Below are 18335 nucleotides of genomic sequence, written 5' to 3'. Positions count from 1 at the left end.
ACCTGGCATTTAGTTATATTTCCAAGATTGAAGGTTGCCACAGCATCATACACACCAAAATGTAGTGTATTAATTCCGACAAACACTGTTTTTGGGAGACGATGCCATATCACACTATTCAAGCACTCGTTGGGGTTCTGCGTTTTTCCGTGAAGACATTTCATTAGAAGACTTCTGTCAGCCAGATCTCTGAAAATGGGCTTTATTTCTGCCATGATGGCTGATGGTAGACTGTGGTGGTGAATGTATTTCTCTCCTGTTGTTAGTCCCCTATTGTATTTACACCAGCTGTTTTCACCTTTGGGGCACAAACCATGTTGTGGATGCTCATCCGTGGATGCAGTGTGGAAATATAAAGCCCATATAGCTCTCCTCATTTCTTCAAGATTGCCTGTATTTTGCCTGATTGCAAGGCCATAGCAGTTCTGAATGTGGTCTATTATGGAATCAGTCAATCTTCCTCTGCCATCCAAGGTTTTCCCATCATCTAGTTTTTTCCCTTTCATAACTGATTTTAACCTTCTCAGCCTGGCACCCATTCTCTTCTGCACATGTCCTATACATTCAAGTTTGCTTATATTTACACTGTTCCCATATGGTTTGCTTTCCAAAACTTCTTTGAATGCTTTAGAGTCACCATCTCCCAGATATTTGACATAGCGAACATTATACCACTGTGAAGAGCGATGAAAAATTTTCTTCACCCCAGCAACCTCCATGCCACCACTACTACCATAATAATTAGCAATACAGTCATCACTGTGTTCATTTTTCAGCCTGCCTGTGCACCTACAGTATTTAGACATTATTGCAACATCAATAACCTTGCCAGTATCAACACTAGTTGCTGTTACAACACCATTGTTGGAGGTGTGGCCCCTTTTCTGCCACGTGCCATCAAACGCCACTGTGAGGTCACGACTGCCGTCATTTTCTTCCACTGCTTCTTCCACAGCAACCTGCATTGACTTCTGTGCTACATCTTCAACTGCAGATCCTAGTACATAATTGTAAGCTTCAAACTTTGAAGGTGCACTTGGAAGATTTAGAACACCACATAGCATATCACCAGCTGCTTTGCCCTTACCAATTGCTCGCAATCCATAAACTAACCTAATATTTACACTATAAAGTTCAGTTTTCTTGTATCCATTATTTACAGTTACTGAAACCGAACTTGGAAACTTACAGCTGTATTTACAAACACTGCATATTAAATTAAACTGGGCAGCCAGGCCAACATGGGATTCTACTTTCAGAGAAACGTTTCCATGACATTTTTTGCAGCACAAACTGTTTTCAAGAGCTTCACACAATATATTCGTATCAATGAGTTCAAAAACTTCATTCCCTCTATCAAGTAAATTATATTTCTCTTCCAAATCTCTTAGTTTTTTATGAGAAGCACTGTTTTCATTTGGTGTAAGTTCGTTCGGCAAATCAGTAATAAGTGGATTCACATTTTCCAACAGTGATGATGATGAACTGCTTTGCTTTGCTAATGAATCATTATTTCTTTTCTTTTGCCAGTTCACACGCTTTTTAAATACTTTTGCTTTAGCTCTAGGCATTTTCACTGCGAAAAATGAAGCACTAAATACGAAATAACTCAACAACAACTACTTTCTTATATCTCACTGTTTACAAAACAGTCCCGCCACAAAGTCAAAGAGTAACTTGAGGAAACCAGAGAGAAACATTTTCGGGCAACTAGTGTATAAATAGTCGCTGGAAACCGGGATATTTGAATTCATGTCACTTTAAAGGTATTGCCAAAAAGTTCATGGTCAGCCACGAGAGACGTGTATAACTAAAGCGCAATACCCGATCTCACAAATATATAAAAATAAAATAGTTATAATTGTAGTAGAGCTATGTATGATACGTCATTTTAAAGAGGAAACATGGCAGAATATAATACGCCAATAAAAAAAAATTCGATTTTTTAACCCAAAATCCGATTCCGTATCCCCTTAAATGCATTCTGACTGAGCTATTGGATTACGAAAGTACAGTAAACATATCGCTTTGTGTTTTCTTGCCCCTAGACGGATTCCGATTCCACGACTGTAGAAACCATGTGGTTTTGATGCGAAGAACTCGTTGAGCCATGTTCATAGCGCATTTTTATGCGGAAAGGAAGTTCCTTGGAGTTGTTAGAGGGCGGAACAGATGAAAATTTGAGGCAGCAAGATAGGTGAAAAAGATGAGTGCGGAATAACTAACCTACCCATCGCCTGTATAGTGTTTTTTGTTAGCCTAGCAAAATGCGGGTGGGCGTTATCATGGTGTAGCATCACTTAACGCAGTCTTTCTGATCGTTGATCTTGGATTGCGTCTGAAAGACGTCCCAGTTGTTGACAATGTCAGCGGTGATGGTTGCACCTCGGGGAAACAATTCGTAGTGCACCGCACCCTAGCTATTCCACCAGGCGCATAACATTATCTTCCGTGGATCCGCCCTAGTCTGTACGGGGAGCTGCTGCTTTGTTTGAGCTCTGCCATTCCGTATTTTCCCTACGTTATCATAAAGACTCTATTTTTCGTCACCATTAACGATACAGGATAGGATTGGTCGGGGTGTTGCTCACAACAAGCAGATGTACATATGCCGCCGCTGATTTTTGTAGTTTTTGGCTTAGAGCATGCGCTACCCATACACCCGATTTTTGAGCTCGCCGCACTGCATACAGATGTCGCAATGCTCACAGTTCATGGCATTTGCCAGTTCTCGAGTACACTGACATGCATCATTGTGGATTAATGCGTTTAAACTATCTTGATCAAACGCCTAAGATCTTCCTGACCGTGTCAAAACAATCCTCGTTGAACGGGACAACCATTTCCTTGCCGTGCTCTGCCCAGAGGCATTATCCCCATAGACGGCACAAATGGTTCCGGCTGCCTCCGCTGCTGTCATCCCTCTATTGTACTCAAACGGAAGAATATGTCGGAAATATTCAGACTTCTCCACTTGGCACTCCATTTACTAGCGTCCATAGCTCCACTTAGTGTCTCCAAATAACAAAATGAAAACTCAAATAGCAACAGAGAACTCCAAATAAAAAATTACTCGATAAACAAACACATATCAACCGTAATACCAACATGCAAAACAAAAACGCTACGAACTTATGCACCAACCTGATGGAAAGCATCCATGGATATTTTAAGTGTCTTATTCGGCAACTTTTGAATTTCCTTCTAGGGAAGATTCTGCTGCTATTCTGCAAGTTCAACAATTTAAAATATATGGACGGACCTTCACCTCCTAAATGAGCAACTTAGCATTATTGATCAGCCGATTGCAGTTAACTAATGGATGCAGATGATATAACCTAGCAGTAGCCTGGGTTGATGCCTCAGGTATTTGCTTTCTTAACGATTACGGTCGATTTTCAGGTTAAGATACCGGTCATATCAGTTCCTGCCTATTGATAGATATTTGACTGTGGACTGGTCTCCTTATAGTGAACATAATAACTTTCTCGGATTTGTTTTTATTTTCTGACGTTGCATCCTTGTGTAGTTTCCTTTCGTGCTTTGAATGTTAATGACTTTAACTGAAATTATCAATTATGAACAGCATCATAGTACCCGTAAATGAAGATCCATGTAATGGACAAAAATGTGGATAGCATAGACAAGTCACTTTCAGATTAACAGCCGAAATTTGTCACGTTCGCACATTTAAAACTAGTGTCATCTTCCGGATATTGTAACTCTTGATTTCCAGCTTCCATGAACAATTTGGCATTTAGATTCTGCGAGTTGCAAGACACTATTGATTCATTGTTCTTTCGCCCAAACATGGGTTCAGCTCACTTAGCTAACTTCAGTTGATTTCAATTTTTTTTGTACCTTACATAAAGTTAGCTGTAGCCTTGCCGATCGTGCTACAGAATATAGGGAAAAATACGCGTCCACTGAACCTAGCACGTACTGTGATTGTGGTGCATGTGTGAGTGAAAGAAAAACGGTGCCTTGAATAAGGCAGTTACGAGACCAGTTTCTCAAGTTTTCGCTACCGCGCCGCCTGAGCTGTCGTACCTTCGCTTTTGGAGCGGCGGATCGGCTATTGTGCTGCTGCTTTGTTATACACTGGACAACGCAGGAGGTCCCTGCAGGTGGATGCTGACTCGCCATTAGCTGCGCTTGTTGATCTCACCAGGTACCCTCGCCTTACAGAACTCAACCTCATGAAAGCTGCACCTAGAAAACGTCACGCGGTGTCGCAACACCACGAAATCAAAACGACGTTCGGACATTAAGGAATTTTTTTGTAGATTAATTCTTGAGTGTAGATCGGTGGGTAAGTGGCAAAATGCAATTAAACAGGACCAGGATTTCACTCCAAATCGGATCTTTGTCAATAGTTTGTTAATGTACAAATTCTAATTTGCACAGTGGTTCGGAGTCCACGTTAAATTCAGCGTCCCTTTACAACTGGTTGGTAAAGTCAAAATCTGAGGAAGACAGCGGGATTTTTAAAATTTTGACCATTGCTGTCAGTGTTAAACCAGTCTTCGAATTAAGTGTAGTATTCAGACGTCTTTACGATTGCATAAATGCTTAAAAATTCCAATCGCATTCTGTAAAATACCTCACGGCACAGTCGCCGGCCGCTGTTCTAGGTGCTTCAGTTGGAACAGTGTGACCGCTATGGTTCCAGGTTCGAATCCTGCCTAGGGCATGGATGTGTGTGATGTCCTTAGGTTAGTTAGAACTAATTAAACCTAAGTTCTGGGGGACTGATGACCTCAGATGTTAAGTCCCATAGTGCTCAGAGCCATTTGAACCACAATCAGTCAAAACAAAAGACCAGGAAGTAGATAAAAAGTTCGCCGCGAAGTCTCTAGATTTCCTTCCCTTTGCTGGCACTGTTTTGTTCGAGGTGGTCAGAATCCTCTGTGAATTTTAAAGTGCTGTTTCTCCATCCACCTGAGGTTGCAGACCTTCAGGGATCAATGAAGCCTCATTTGTTACTACAGAAAAGCGGAATGTAAGAAATGCCTTGCCAGTGTGGTGTTCCTTATACGGGCCGAACATGGGCTCCTTGGAAGAACGCCACAAACAATATAAATCTGCACCTGCCTTTTACAGCTAACAGTCTGTTATTGCTAAACACTGTATGCCCACTGAGAGTGGAGTATGATAAAACAAGTCTTCCTACAGCAACATCTTTCTGGGATTGCAGTACTGAAGAATGCTTGGAAATGTGGATGGCAGAGAATCTGACGAACCGTGATAGTGGGTACCAGCTAGATATTGTGAGCAACCAATCACTTCCACAATTTTCTATAAACGAAGATAACAGATATGATGAATGCGGGCGGCAATCCTGAGGACAGCTGAGTTCCACAATTTCAGGAGTGATAGTGCGCTGGTCAGTCCATCATCACGATCTTAATGCGTGTGCAGAATACTCTGAGCACGCTAATAAATTATAGAAGGGGGAAATCTTAGTCCCAGCACACAATACCCTGTCCAATAATCACAAAGCTGGTACTCTGCCGCACCACTACGTCCATACGCCACCTTCCGTGCACCTTTGGGTCTTTTATCCACCCTTTCCCAGTAGAACTTTAACCAACTTCAGTTAACCAGTGATGAAATCAGTTCTTTCCAGCCCTAATCACAATGCCCCACCTCACACCATCCTTCCAGTTTCCTTCCTCTCCCTCAATGACTTAGTCGTTATTTGTTGTACCACAAGACCCTAAAGTCAGTACTGATCATTCCACCTCATAACATTTATCATTTTCATGTGCCACCAGCATCACTGTTATACCATAGGAGGATTATCATCAGTGATAATTTTAACTATAATATAAAACCATCTAAAGTTTCGAAATATCATAATTTGTCCACTAAAGAGTATGTAAAAATCATTTATTTTCATCTGTTTTTTATGTACTTTAAAACTTCTATTAAATTTGTGAAACCTTTTTGCTGAAGAGCCGTTTCGTCCACTGCCACCCCATCCATGCATGGGGAATTGAAATAATGATAAACGAAAAGGTCTTTCTCAGCTTACCTGAAGGTGCCCAATTGAAATATCGTTGAATGCAGTAAACGAGGACCAGCTGCAAGACCGATATATCTTTGAACATTTGATTCACTGGGAAATTTTTGAAATTTACGTACTGCAGCCTGAAAGATTAGCAAAAAAAGATGTTCAAAGTAGGAGAGATAAGCTTTCGAAACAGTATATACATAGTAGGAGCAGAAAATAGTAATTCGCAAAATGTGCATGAAAGATTTAAAGTTTTCGCTAGATCACGTCATCAAATCTGCAGTGAGTGCACAGTTTGTGATATTGCTTAAGTCATATCTTGCAGTTCATCTGCGCAAGCTGTTGGAGAATGTACACCTGCCATACATCAGGCGGCGTGTGGCTGTTCACATGGAGCTGATGCTTAGGTAGCTGGATAGCCTGCCATTGCAGTTGCAAAATGTTTCTCAGAGGCTTTAGGTATAAAATCTGATTTTAAGCAAAGAATGCTCTTGTATAAAAAGTTTTTCATTAGAGAGAAAATTGCTAGAGCAGAGGCAACACACATGTAGGATAAAAAAGAAAGTTTCAACCAGTAAGAATGTTAAAGGCCTTGATAAAACACAATTTGTGCTACAGGTTGATAAATATTGGTAATCTCTGAAAGTCTAGAAAAAATAATGCCTGAAGAATATTGGATAAGACCTTTTTTGTTTGAAGCTGTAAATCCACATTGCAGTGGCAATTCCTATGTCATTGTACTTATTAGTAAAGAAATACCTTCATTGTCCATCTTTTGCTCCAGAACAGATTTTTGGTTGTATGCCACTGTCTAATATCGAACAAGATTATATGAGAAATTTGATGGCGAAGGGAAGGAGTGGGAGGGGGCCTGGCCTGAGCAGAGTGTGATTATACAGAATAATGAGAATGGTCGAAGTGTAGAGGTTGTTTTGCGGATTTGCTATAGTAGTAGTTAGTATGGTGATTTTTGACAGGTGCTAGTGAATAGTTCGACAAAAGGTGATGACCATGGATTCCCGTGTTTTGTTCGTAACACTCTGAAAATGAACCTTACAGGTGAGTCAGTAATGCTTAATGACCACGAATGAATCTTTTACTAATTGTACTCTTTGGCCATGTGATAAAAATCAGACATTGAACTAAACCATAAAGTGCAACATCTGTATACATAAAGTGAATCAATACTTAGGCGTTGTAGTAAACCAAGCAATATTCCTTCAGTAAAAATGTAATGTGGCCTCAAAATGCATCTTTCGTTCTAAGCAGAATATGTGCTATTTTGAAACTTCTTAGCTAACAAAAACTGTGTACTGCACAAGCACTTAAACTTCAATTGAATGGAAGTGTGCAAAGTAGTAGAAGGGTGCTATACTCACAGAATTGAAGCCGTGAGGGTAGGTCAGCGAGTTTAAAATGAAAGGTAAGGTTCTACACCAAGTTCCGACATGGCACACTTTTAAATTTGTCATGAACTTTACTAGATGACTTTCACAGACATTCTTCTGTGAAGAAATTGGGACATATTACTGCGAATGGAGAAGTTGCAAGGAAGTAACACTGTTGCTGCTATTCTTTCCCAAATATAACCACTCCACTCCTCCCCCCCCCCCCCCCCCTCCCCCCCCAATCCCCCCCATTTTTGTACGAGAATTATTTTTTGTAGCAGAACAGTGCAGCACCATACTAACATTTAATTGCCTTTGAATAATGTTTAAGAGGGAAGAGTTTTGAGCATTAGTTGCAGATTAAATAAATTTGCCATTAAATCACAGTGAAGGATAAGAGAGATCTTCATAGATACAGTTGACTTTATGAGTCGGTTTCCAGGGAAATAACTACTGTTGTTAGTGTTTCACAGCCTTCTGGATGGTGTATTCTTACCAATCTGAAACAATTTCTTTTGACTTCAGTGTGATATGTACATAAAAGTTGATGACATTGACTTACATCCATAAAACTTCCACAAAATGCCTTATGAAATGCAAGCTGTAGTCACATGCATAATTGAAGTTAAGCCTCAGTATAGTCAAATTTAATGTGCATGAGCCAGTGAAAAGAAATGTGATTTGATGAACCAATGAGTATTCATTGAAGGAAGAGAGAGGTTGAAAGAAGAGCTGAGCAGTTCATCACCAGGTGGCATAATGAGGCTATCACAGATACTTTCAACAAACAACTGAGTAGGTGCTAAAATAGACATCATGATTTCCCCCTCAGAAATTGTAGTATATTTACACTTTATACAAAGTATTTTGTAATAACCTAAAGCGTGAAATTAGATAAGCTGAGATAATTTGGAGTTGAATTGGCAGTCTTCACATAAAGCCTTAGTGTGTGATACTGGCTAGTGGTGAGAGGGTCCACAGTAGCTTACTATGTACCCTTTACCACACTCAAAACAATGTTGATTGGATGTATAATGAGGATTTATTTTAGTAAAGACAGAGTTGTGTAACTGAATCCACTGGTGCTCCTCTGCAGTTCTTCCTGTCGGAAGATGATTTCCGGGAAGTGAGATAACTTATCAAGCTTGCTGTGAGTCATTTTTGAGAACTATGTAACAAACATTCGGCATAATTGTAAGTGTGTGCTTATAATGTATTTTTATTTTAGGTTTTATTTTTTTCCAGTAATTCTCTGGATTTTGACAGTGCGTTAGGTAGCATAGGATCTCGTCCAGAGTGCACTGTAGCTATAGTTAACTGTGACATTAGACAGGTCAATTGTTGTTTGACCACGGGTAGAGGATAGATCTACACACAGATCATGCTGTTTTTGTAGATTTTAATATGGTGGTTTGTGAGTTCTTGATGAACATTGTATTACACCTGAGATGTGCAATTAATCACTGTTTCTCATAATGGTATATAAAAACACCTCGAAATGTGGACAGACAGCCTGGAAAATCGTGTGTGGGATTGAAAAGACATCAATGAATCGGTGTAATACATAAACAGTAAAATTTTCTGTAACTATAAAGTATGTACAGTACCATCTGCATATCTTCCACAGCAAATATTGATATTATTGGCTTTTTTACATTCTGTCCCTGTCATCCTCGAAATGGGTGTCGTGCTTCATTATTTGATATCAGTTACTGCATTTACAAACAAATGTTTGATAGTGACGTAGTTGAAAGGAAAGAGGTTGTCACAGACAAGCAATGTAGTAGTCCGAAACTGCACATTCTTTAGTGTGTACTTGGTGTAGTTGTCAGGCTGTTTTGTGTAAGATCTAAAACGAAATTTTATAGTGTGTGGTGTAAATGATAAATGTCAGCAGTTACTGATGTTGCAAATAATGAATCTCTCTCTTTCCTTCTTTTACAAAGTTTACTGCTAATTTTTTCAGTTAATACAATATCTGCCAGTGCACACTTTGTTAAGAATGTAGTAGGCCTAATTTCAGCTGTAAGAAAGAGCTAACCAAGTCAATGGGTATGCTTTTTTTGTGTTCGGGCATAGGTGGCTGTAGTTGAAGAGAAAGGATGTGATGATCAGTCCACATATTTTATAAACACAGTTTTTGAATAACCTGCTCAGTGACTTTTATTGTGTTGCTTTGTGTTTCAGCAACTGAAGGATGCCTTGGGTGAGGTTGTTGCAGAGATGGAAAACATGGATACTGCTGATGAGAGGTAAAGTAAAGTTTCACATTTACTTCTAAAACTTATGTATAAAAAATATTGCAAAAAAAGTGCCAAAAAATTATTGTAAGACTTTAAATTGGTTGAGGTGTCTTTTTTGACACATGAGGCACCACACCAAAATATTGATCTTCTTGGTTTCAACACCATGTGTATAAAAAAAAAAGTTAGAACACCTTGGTGACACATTTATTTGGCCTAGTGAAAAATATATGCATTCATCTGAGGTTAACAGTTTATATAACCTTACAGTTTGAGAATGCTGTGGAGATTAGTCTGTGTATTTATGAAAGTATAATATGCTAACAGAGAACAAATGCCATTTTTCCTATTTTGTTAGAATGCCTATGTAAAACAATGCTCCCAAACTTCTGGATTTTCTGAAGAGTGGAATCTGAAGCCCTTCATGTGTATTAAGTTGAGGGAAGAGAAAATTATCTGGAGATGACAAATTTGGCAAATATGGTAAAACATTGGAATTTCCATTTGATACTCTGGCAATCCATTGCTGCCCAGGAAGTAGTTGGACACCATTTGTCTGTACTGGTGTGAAAAGTAGAAAACAAGCCTGCATTCTATGATGAGAAATGAAATAACAAGAACCTTCAGAAATGTACTTTTAGGTGAGACTATTGAAGAACAAATTAATTGAGTAAAGAACAAAGATATCCTGCAGTGTATCAACAAGAACAATGTAAGAACCTAATGAATCCCAGAAAATGGTTGGACACACATTGATATCGGTTGTTGCTCAAAACAGCAGATGAAAGGTGTGGTGGAAGCAATTGGTCATAGATGATAAGCCTGCTTATGATTGTATAAAGGCAGATTTCTGACAGATGATGCAGCAGTTAGGCAGAAATGGAAGATGGCTGGCAAGCAAGAGAACTGTGTGAAACTAACCTAAAGATTTATGGTGTAAATAACTACTGGAAGAATGGTTTCACAAATTGTCTAAAAAAATGTTTTAGTGACTTTTAAACTGTTAAAACTTTTCTTAAAAATTCTCATTGTGGTCTATTATAAATAGCAAGCCTTGACAAGAGTGAACTCAACAGTCAGTTTGGACCTGTATGAAGGTATTTGGAACATGAAGCATTCACTTGTTCAGCTTTTTACAAGAGATTTGCACAGCCATTGTTCTGTCTTTCCAATTCTGTTTCATCAGTTGTAGTGTTATTGTTGGTCAGAGTTGTCAGCCAACAACTGCAGTCAGTTGCCTTCTGTATCCTCTGACCGCCACATGAAGCCATTGGCCACTCTAAAACATTTCTGCAACTCAGTACCAACTCACCCTGTGCTTTCTGAATTGGTTCACATGTCTGTTCCTTAAGAAAAAGCGTCATAGGAAATTTAATTTTCTCCTCCCTCCTCCTCTTCAAAAATCTACAGGCATAAGAGCAACTGCTTGACTGCTGCATTGTAACATTGCTGCTCAAAAATGTTTTCCAAAAGTTGTTCATGGGATGTCTGCAGAAAATGCATGGGAACTTACACACTGCACTTCATGCCTTCCTTCAAAGGATCTGTAGAGAGATAAAGTTGTCCTGCAGTACTTCTTGAACCAATAGACAAACAAAACCATTGGATAAAATGCTTGTAAACTTATAAAGGTATTTAACTATGCCACCATCCAAACCAATCTGATTGTATGTGAAGTCTTAAAATTCCAATTTCCACTGGAGTACCTTAGTAAGTTACATTAGGAAGTCTTCTTTATATACTGATGGTGACTAATTTCGGACTTGGATCCAGGTTCAGACCATCTGTCTCAGTGGCTGAACTGGAATATTGTAGCACACTTAAATTCTGTACAATAAATTTCTGTCCAGTAGTTTGAGTAGAGATCTACAGCAGATCACACAAAGAAGCTTGTTCTAAGCTGAAATAATGCTTTCCATTCTTAATAGATACAATGCTGATGAAACTCATTCATGGAATGATTGCTATGGACAGTTTTGACTTTGGCGGTGCATCACAAAAACTCTGTGCTGTTTCTACCTCCCAAAACACTCGAAGTAAAAAATTCCCACAAGATAACCATTTTTCTGTAACTTGATTCATATTTACGTGATGATGTAAACGTAAATTGTTATGAAGGAGATCTTGTGAAAGAAATATTAGAAATGACTGTTCACTGTGCTATGTACTGAGTAATATCACTGGATACAACATGTTCTTTGAGTATAAATGTGTGTGTACTTCACTGGATGATCATCATTTACTTGTGTTAAAAACTACAGTGTTAGATGTATTTTATATATCTGCAGTGACATACTGGTTTTGTTGGTATGGACACAACTTCTGTACGAAACACTGTATGACCTGTAAATTGGCTCATTTCCAGCATGATGGATGGCAATAGGCGGCAACTTATGATTCAATGAAATTACAAAAGTCCTACCATAACATCATAATGTGCGTACACTGGCCACATTGCTTGTAGGAGTGGCTAAGTCGAAGATACACGTGTATGACAGTCCAGTGTGAGTAATGTGTCCAGTGTACACGCATTATGGTGTTATCGTAGTACTTATGTAAATGGCTTGGTAGTAAGTCCAAAACAGGTTGCCATTTAAATAAAAACACACTTCTGTAAAACTTTGATTGTTTTATAATTTAATTGAATTCCTGGAAGTTAATTCCTTGTGGCCACATACATGTCCACAGACAGAGAGAGAGAGAGAGAGAGAGAGAGAGAGAGAGAGAGAGAGAGAGAGAGAGAGAGAGAGATCTGCTAAGGAGACTGCCTCCACTACGCTTGTCCGTCCTCTTTTAGAATACTGCTGCGCAGTGTGGGATCCTTACCAGATAGGACTGACGGAGTACATCAAAAAAGTTCAAAGAAGGGCAGCACGTTTTGTATTATTGTGAAGTATGGGAGTGAGTGTCACAGAAACGATACAGGATTTGGGCTGGACATCATTAAAAGAAAGGGGTTTATCATTGTGACGGAATCTTCTCACGAAATTCCAGTCACCAACTTTCTCCTCCGAATACAAGAATATTTTGTTGACACTGACGTACATAGGGAGAAACGATCACCACGATAAAATAAGGGAAATCGGAGCTCATACGGAAAGATATTTGTGTTCGTTCTTTCTGCGCGCTAGAAGAGATTGGAATAATAGAGAATTGCGATGGTGGTTCGATGAACACTCTGCCAGGCACTTAAATGTGATTTGCAGAGTATCCATGTAGAAGTAGATGACATGGCTTTTTCGTATTGGTGAACAATATTTGATAGAAAGTGCAAAATATCGTAAGACCCGTGAGGCAGAGCTTGTTAAAGAGAGAGAACACTGCCATAGAGGAATTGATAAATATTGGGCAGTGTTAAATGGAACTCTACGCCAGTTTATTTATTGTGGCAATTTGAATTTTAAGACTTCATATACGGTCATGCTTAATGAGATTGTATATAAATGGATACAATAGCAATTTCACGTTGTGCTCTTGCTGACATTATTTTGTGAAATAAATGGAGTACCTTAGTAAGTTACATTAGGAAGTCTTCTTTATATACTGATGGTGACTAATTTCGGACTTGGATACAGGTTCAGACCATCTGTCTCTGTAAGTTACTGAGTACAGTTATGTATGCATGCTTGGAACAACCACAGCAAATGATCCAAATACTAATGCTTTATTAAAGCATACAGTATACCACTTAAAATGAGACCTTAGCGCTGCTCATTATAACTGGTCCATTGTACGCTCAAGTATCTGCATTTTATGTATTTGCAATTACAGGTAACATGAAATAATGCTGGCTTTATTGGTATGGACACAGAACTATATTTGTTATAGAGATGCTTTGGGAACTCAAATGGGAATCACTGGAAGAAAGGCGACATTCTTTTCGAGGAGTGCTCTTGATAAAACTTAGAGAACTGGCATTTAAAGCTGCCTGCAGAAAAATTCTACTACTGCCAATGAAAATTTCCCATAAGGACCATGAAAATAAGATTAGAGAGACTGGGGCTCATATGAAGACATATACACTTTAGTTTTCCCTTGCTCTATTTGCGAGTGGAACAGGAAAGAAACAATATGACTAGAAGTGGTACAGGGTAGCCTCCGTCGTGTGCCATTGGGTGGTTTGTGGAGTGTGTGTCTAAATGTAGAAGGTAGATCTGTATTATTTGCTGTGGGTGGCCACCGATCATGATATGTAACTGAATTCTGCCACTAACAGTCGGGCATCCTGGAGATCAAAAGACATTATTTTGCTATGAACAGCATGCAGGTTTCACTGTAAATTTCATAATGTTGTGACACATACTCTTAACTCTTTTTGGGGTGATGTTAGGTAGCATCAGAAAACTCTACAGTCACTACTGCTATGTGCAGACATAACACTGCAGCCTTAGTGTCAGTGTTGTTTCCACTTCACTATATGAATTGTGTGTGTACCACAGATGTCTGTCTGACTAGGCATTTATGTGAGTAAATGGGGTAATCTCACCATATCTCCCAAACCTCTCCATTCTGTTCTTGATGGTTTCCATAATGTATGGCAAAAATGTTTTTGTTTTTGTTTCATAGTAATTAAATTAAAAGAATCTAAAGCTGTCAGCAACTAAATAGTTGGTTTTCACACTACAGTGCTTTGGTAGACATGATCCCCTGACCTTGAAGCTGACTACAGTTGTCAGGTATTGGGAGACATTTAGTTTAATGTAGACGCAGATGCATTTTTGACATACACAAGTCATTCCCACAATGGTAAGAAGCTATAAGTAACAGAACTGTTTTCAGTTAATGATTCCTAATGACTAGGCCAGAGTGATTGTACAAAAATGAGAAATGCTTGTTCTTTATACAAATGTTGCTCTGATAAATCTCTTCATTGTAGTTCCCTCTTTGTTTGTCTGAAATATAATAGGTATTCCAGAAATTTTACTGCATTTTTCCACATAATGAGTAGCTTGTCTGTTTTTCAGTAAAAACAACACTAAAGCAAAGCAGATGTCCATTGGCCGCAAAAAGTTTAATATGGACCCTAAAAAGGGCATTGAGTACCTGATTGAACATGGCTTGCTTCGAAGCACGCCAGAAGATGTTGCCCAATTTTTGTACAAAGGTGAAGGTTTAAATAAGACAGCAATTGGAGATTACTTAGGTGAACGTGCAGATTTCAATGAACAAGTGCTGAGGGCCTTCGTGGAACTACATGACTTCACTGACTTAATACTGGTCCAGGCACTCAGGTACGTTTCTTTGGCTCATAATGAGATATATGCAACTCTTTTATGTATCAATGAAAATAATCAATTTTTAAAAATATAAATGGATAGAATAGACACATAGGTTAAAGAAATGTGCAAAATGTAGGAGCCAGTGGCTCGCTCAGCAAAAGATTTGTTCAGAAATATAACAGTCTGCCCTCTCTTTCGTGTGTACCTCTTGATGACTCAACGCCTCTACCATGTTGTTAGACTAACTATTACAGATAAAACTTGAATGGGTATAATAATGGAAATCAGTGGAGCCCTTCAAGGATAGTGCTTCACAATTTAATTTCTGCAGAGACCTGTATGTTTTGTGGAACTGAGTAGCCTATTCCCCTTTCCTTGTTTTAAAAGTTTTATCACAGAGACTATATTATGAGAAGGAACGTTGCTGCTCACCATATATTGTAAACCAAGCATTTGTTAGTTAATTGGTTCAGTTACTATGTAAAATTTGAAGATAAGTTTGAAATGGTCCAATAACCCTCATAAAACTGCGCATTATGGTCTCAATTGCCTTTGACTACAGTCGTGTGTGTGAGTTGCGGGTGTGCATGTGCGGGTGTGTGCGTGTATGTGTATTGTTGACAAAGGCCATTGGCCAAAAGCTTTAAGTGTGGAAATCTTTTTGTTGTGCCTATATGTGACTCAGTATCTCTGCTATATGGTGAGTAGCAACTTTCCTTCTCATAATATTGTTACATTTCATCCTGGATTTTCCATTGTTTAATCACAGACATCCTTCAAAAATGTGCTTATTGTAAACCAAGCACTTGTTAGTTCATTGGTTCAGTTACTATGTAAGATTTGAAGATAACTTTGAAATGGTCCAATAATCCTCATAAAACTGCAAAAAATCTTGTTACAACCTACTTCGAAAAAGCATTTGTTCCCTGTTACTGCTTACTTCACAGCTCAACATAACTGAATTTATTACAGGCAATTCTTGTGGAGCTTCAGGTTGCCAGGAGAAGCTCAGAAAATAGATCGGATGATGGAATGTTTTGCACAGCGATATTGTCAACTGAATCCTAACATTTTCACAAATACAGGTAAAGCTATCAACAAAACATTTCCTTCCTTCTTGAAACTGGAAAGCAGGGTAGCATGTATTCAATTTGGATAGAAACACACAGAATTACGTGTACTACTTCAAACCTTTTATGAAGACCATTTTCCAATTAAAACACAATGAGAATGGCATGCAAGGTTTATTTGAATGCTGTAGAAGGTCTTAATATGTTACTGAGGTCAAATAGTTTATTAGATTTGACATAGTACTAAATATATTACAAAACTTTAATATGTTTTGAAGGAAGTCATACTTTTCATCAAAATTTATTATAAAAATTGGTGTTCTTGACTGAATTACTTCAAATTTTTGATCAATAATCCAGTAAGCATTTAAATGGCCATAGGGTATATATTTTTGTAAACAGTATACAGGTTTTCCATGAAAGTTGACTGTGAGTGAAAACTGCTGTGTTGCGGGAATGTACAGTTTTTTCTTCTTCCTTGCAGTTGGTATTGCAGGAAAACCTACATATTAAGAAAATTATTGTGTTTAAGACTTAAGATTAGAAAACTAATAAGCACTCTGAATCATCTGAAACTGTTTACTGCCTGTTCAGATTTAAACTGTGTGAAATAATGTAATTACAGTTACTATCCTCGCAGATCCAGCAGCTGGACAGGTCTCTCTTACCCTGTGTATCAATGATCCCATCTGATTTACCTATTCAGTTTAAGCGAATCAGGTTTCGTGTGCAGTAACAATAAAGAAGCCTCAAATATGTCAAAATTGATTTATGATCAGTGCTTCTTTGCAAGATCAACTGTGTGTGTGTTGTTTTGCTACTTCTTACTAGTCAATATATCCCGCAAATTTAAAACTATAATCTCTTCTATTAGGGCATAGGCTATATCTTTTTAAACAATTGTATACACAGTAATACTGTGGAACCTCGATTTTACATTCTCTGGATTTTACATTCTCTGGATTTTACATTCTCTGGATTTTACATTCTCTGGATTTTACATTCTCTGGATTTTACATTCTCTGGATTTTACATTCTCTGGATTTTACATTCTCTGGATTTTACATTCTCTGGATTTTACATTCTCTGGATTTTACATTCTCTGGATTTTACATTCTCTGGATTTTACATTCTCTGGATTTTACATTCTCTGGATTTTACATTCTCTGGATTTTACATTCTCTGGATTTTACATTCTCTGGATTTTACATCATAAATTCGTAGCCCCAGTGAAAAACCAATAAGATCAATGCTAAAAATTCTCCGATTTTACATTTCTTCATAGTAAGGTTTGCCTCAATTCCAAGTACTCGTGTCTCACTTCATCCTGTTTTCTTCATGTATGTGGCTGAATATGTTAAGTGGTTCAGAAGACATATGGTTCACACCACTGGTGGTGGTGGGATTAAGGGAATATTTTAGGCCATTATGGAGTGGGGAGATGTGAGACACGAAATGACGTAATCCAGGATTGGTGTTGGCAACACAACCTGCAACATTTAGCTTCACCGCACAATTGTGATAAAACTACTGCTAGGTTGCTGCAGTAACGGAGAAACAAGAGTCAACACAAAGGGTTCCGGACCGAGCCAATACGTGACAAACGGCCCCACCCCCACCTTTTCGTGTGCCACTTGTAACTCAGTCTCATCTTTTTGCGTGTATTTCCGATGTACTGTATTCAGCAACAGTATCAATTGTCAACCTTTTAAATTCAAACCCTGAATCTTGAAGAATATGCTCGGTCATAATCGAGGAAATGTCGCCCATTTCCAGCTAGTGAACTCATATTGGCTGGCAACTTGGTAAGTCGCCAGATAACCAGCACAGCCACCACACCACAATAACACATGTAAAAGAGCTCACCTGGATGTGTGGTGAGGGGAAGTGGCCCTTCAGTGGCAGGAGTGCAGGTAGGATGAAAGCACTTTGTGAATTGTTGAAAATTACTTTTAGTGCAGTTGATGAGCTATGACAGAGGTGTCACACAGAAATAGAACAAGGGTTTTGTGCTAGCACATTTTAAAGGCTTTAGTATTCAAATCTGTCACGATACAGTTCCAACAACTGCACACACTACTAATGTATATACTTTGGACCTCACACACCGCACATTGTAGATCGTAAAGATTGGTAGCAGTGGTAGAGGGCTTGAAGCGAAACTGTAGCACCTACGCTTTCTTTCAAATTTGAATTGAACTGAATACATTTTACAGTGTACAGAAATTCACTGACGCGGCTTGTATTGATCTTGTAATGTCAGTTGGGGAAGTAAAATCATTTTTTCACATCTATTCCTCTCATCAATCCTAAAATAACACTTTAACAGTGGTTAGCATATGAAGTGCTGCTCATAAGAAAAGCATTAAACAATAACAGCAGTGGTGACAAAGTATGTC

The 18335-nt window shown here is 38.5% G+C and overlaps 1 protein-coding gene across 4 annotated transcripts in view; it reads left to right on the top strand.

Moving 5' to 3' along the window:
* Nucleotides 1-18335, top strand: part of LOC124594848 (cytohesin-1) — a 210495-nt gene that overhangs the window by 172193 nt on the left and 19967 nt on the right. For all 4 annotated transcript variants that reach the window (XM_047133306.1, XM_047133307.1, XM_047133305.1 and 1 more), the window contains 3 exons: nucleotides 9592-9656; nucleotides 14612-14878; nucleotides 15839-15951. In XM_047133306.1, the coding sequence (XP_046989262.1) occupies nucleotides 9592-9656; nucleotides 14612-14878; nucleotides 15839-15951 (445 nt within the window). The remainder of the gene's footprint in view (nucleotides 1-9591; nucleotides 9657-14611; nucleotides 14879-15838; nucleotides 15952-18335) is intronic.

Source organism: Schistocerca americana, chromosome 2 (genome assembly GCF_021461395.2).
Source record: "Schistocerca americana isolate TAMUIC-IGC-003095 chromosome 2, iqSchAmer2.1, whole genome shotgun sequence".
Lineage (NCBI taxonomy): Eukaryota > Metazoa > Arthropoda > Insecta > Orthoptera > Acrididae > Schistocerca > Schistocerca americana.
Note: the sequence above shows the minus strand (reverse complement) of the source record. Positions and strands in the feature narration are given on the sequence as shown.